The following is a 3,069-nucleotide window of genomic DNA, read 5'->3' on the forward strand; positions in this document are numbered from 1 at the left end:
AAAGCAAACCGTCACTACATCGTCCACAATGTGTGCCGAGTTTGTAGCATGTTATGAGGCAACGGGGCAGGTGAACTGGCTAAAGAAGTTCATACCCGGTTTGAAGGTGGTTGACGACATCAATAGACCACTGAAGTTATACTGCGATAATAATCCAGCAGTATAGTATGTTCACAACAATAGGTCAAGTGGTGCTGCCAAACACATTGACATAAAGTATTATGTTGTGAAGGATAAAGTCCGGGATCAAATGATAAGTCTTGAGCATATAAGTACCGAAAAGATGCTCGCGGATCCGCTTACAAAAGGCTTACCACCCAACGTGTTCAGAGAACATGTAGCCGGCATGGGTTTAAGGGAAAGCCTATGATTCCTGGACTATAAATGGCCCAAAAGTTAAAGTAACTATTTCAGATCAGAGACGTGCATTGTAGCTGTTAAATCTATCGGCGATTGACCGTGACGATGAGACATGCTCTATGCATCATCTGTGAAGAAATGAGTAAGGATAAAAGGATTGAAGTTTAAAGTTTATAGATAAAAGTAATAGTGAGATCAAGGGGGAGAATGTTAGATTGATCTCCTGACCAATAAGCCCAACGGCCTATTGGGCCTTGGTCTCGCGCCCTGATCGGGGGCGCCCAACCCTACATGGTTGGTGGGCCCCCGTCGCACTGCGCTATATAAAGAGGTGGGGGCCGGCGGCTCAAAGCACGAGGTTCGCCGTAAGCCACAAACCCACCGACAAACCCTAGACCGATCTAAGAGGGCGCGCAGCCAGCGACGGGAAGCTCCATTGACTTCGCCGTCGCCACTGCTACGCCACCAGTCTGCACCGCATCGACGTTCGTGCCACCTCTACTCCGCCCGTCGCTGCCCGTGTGCTGCCTCCATCACCGAACCTGCGATGGCCGGCTCTGCGACTCCCTCCGAGGGCTCAGGTTCATCACCCACACCTTTCTCTTTATCTCTCCGATCTTTCCCCTCTGTTCATCCCGTATTCAAAGTAAGAAAACACTAGATCTACTGCTAGAGATTCTCATTGTTCTTAACATTATCACGTCAATCTTGTCCTCATATGCAGCCAGCTGCATTGGAGTATACTTATCCTCATTTTCTTGTCTGGCTTGCCAAGGACGTGTCTCCATAATCCTTTTAATGGTAGCTGAAACCAAATCAAGGCAACAAGCATGAATGATGAAAGATGAGGATTAGTGGATTAGATAGAAACTAAGTCACAAATTTCAGTAATTCGATCAGGTTAACCAGATGGTCGTATGTACATTCCCATTATCCCATATACACTATATAGAGTACCGACTCACCTTTATTGCCATTTCTGACTGCAGCATGAAGAGCATTGGAGCTGGAGGTCCCTGAATGGGCCGAATCAGGAATCCCCAACAATTTATCGAGCACATCTTCCACGTTTCTCATTGCGGCGATGAACATTGGTGACTCGTCGCGTACATTGGCAGCTTTCGACAAAGCAGGCTCTGCCTCAATCAGCTCGAGTGCCAGCGCCCTATACCCTCTCCAGAGGGCACGGTGCAGCGCGTTGCACCCGCGCTTGTCTTGATTCAGGATCGTCTCGCTCAGCTGCTGATCACGGCAGTACCTGAGGAGGATAAAAGCTAAAGTGTCATGGCCCCTGGTCACGGCGGTGAGCAGCAGCGTCTCCCCGTCTTTGTTGATGGCGGTGACAAGAAACACAGATTGGTCCAACGCTAGGACATCCTTGCAGAATTTCTCGTGGCCAAGGATAGAGGCGACGTGGAGGCAAGTGTTCCCCTGTGGCGTGATTCCAACCAGCACGCCCGGGTCATCAAGGGCGAGCTGCTTCATTTCCGCGGCATCGCCACATACGGCTGCTTCGAGGAGCCGCCTGTCCATTGATCCCGGCCTTCTCCTCCAATGAAAGAGTGACTGAAATTAAGAGTGGTAAGATGCAGTGCAGCTATGAAGACTGAAAGAAGCGGCCAGATTGTACAGAAAAGGAAAAAGAGATGGAAAAAAAAGCATGGACTCGGAATGAAGAAAGAGTGCATGTCACCTACGTAGAGTACACAGAGGCGGGGAGCAGAAGCCGTAGTCAGGGTCGGCCAATCGAGTGCAGATGTGAGTGGATCCAGACTGGTGGTGCGGAAACGCTCACATGCTCGAGAATAATGTTAGTATTTGTTTTTTGAAACAAATGCCAGTAGTATTTGTTTTTTTAAACAAATGCCAGTAGCAATGGCAGCTAGCAGGTCTACGACGACTTCCTGCAGCACCATCGATGAGGTCTTTTTACTAGCTGAACCACCTACTTCTGTACTGATAAAGCTGATGATGTCTTCGTTGACCCCAGGTCAAGAAAGCTAGGCTTCTTCCTCCCCTGCGTGGCTGCGTCGCACCTTCCCATCTTTAGTCTCCATGTCCCACACCGGAAGAGTTCAAATTTATTCCCCTAACTCAATGGCTTGCATTCCTAATAATTCAGTTTCAGTAATCATCAACTCAATCCCACACCAACCCACTAACTCGTGATCGTCCACGTCTTTGTTGTTTGGGTGGCAGCATGCTTTATTTTGTGGTGTGGCCGTGTGGGTGGATGCCGAACACAGGGCTCTTCTCATATTGTTTCAGTATTATTCTTAGAAATAAGGGCCGCCTGTTAGTTATTGTTTCAGTATTATTTATTTGATGTTTTGATCACCGATGAATTCTTGGGCATCTGTTTGAAACCTCAGATGAATCCATGTCTTTCATACTGAATCTAAAATTGAGCTAGAAATTCTCGTTGAACTCAAAAGCTACAAATATGCAAGATGTAACTTGAAAGATAGTAGATACATGGTGTGGCTTATTTTCATTCTGTAGCAGCCGTACCGACTTCTCCTCTACGCTCTCTCTTAACAGATGGACCTACATGGAAAAAAAAACTACCTCATGTCTAGATAGGCGGAGGGTGAAAGCGCGCTTAATGTAGGGTTAGGGTGGGGGAAGTGCACTCGAGAGAAACATGCTGCAAGTAAATGTCGTAAAAAGCTGTTGTTTCAGGCAAATAAAAGACTCCAAATAAAATAG

At 47.3% G+C, this 3,069-nt stretch overlaps 1 protein-coding gene across 1 annotated transcript; it reads right to left on the reverse strand.

Annotated features, from left to right (window-relative positions):
• Window positions 1-1,219: 1,219 nt before the first annotated feature.
• On the reverse strand, window positions 1,220-1,845 carry LOC136488664 (ankyrin repeat-containing protein ITN1-like). Its single transcript, XM_066485514.1, has 2 exons — window positions 1,326-1,845; window positions 1,220-1,230 (listed from the first exon to the last, which is right to left on the reverse strand). The coding sequence occupies exons 1-2, from the start codon at window positions 1,843-1,845 to the stop codon at window positions 1,220-1,222; spliced, it is 531 nt and encodes a 176-aa protein (XP_066341611.1).
• Between the last annotated feature and the right edge of the window lie 1,224 nt (window positions 1,846-3,069).

Source organism: Miscanthus floridulus, chromosome 10 (assembly GCF_019320115.1).
Source record: "Miscanthus floridulus cultivar M001 chromosome 10, ASM1932011v1, whole genome shotgun sequence".
Lineage (NCBI taxonomy): Eukaryota > Viridiplantae > Streptophyta > Magnoliopsida > Poales > Poaceae > Miscanthus > Miscanthus floridulus.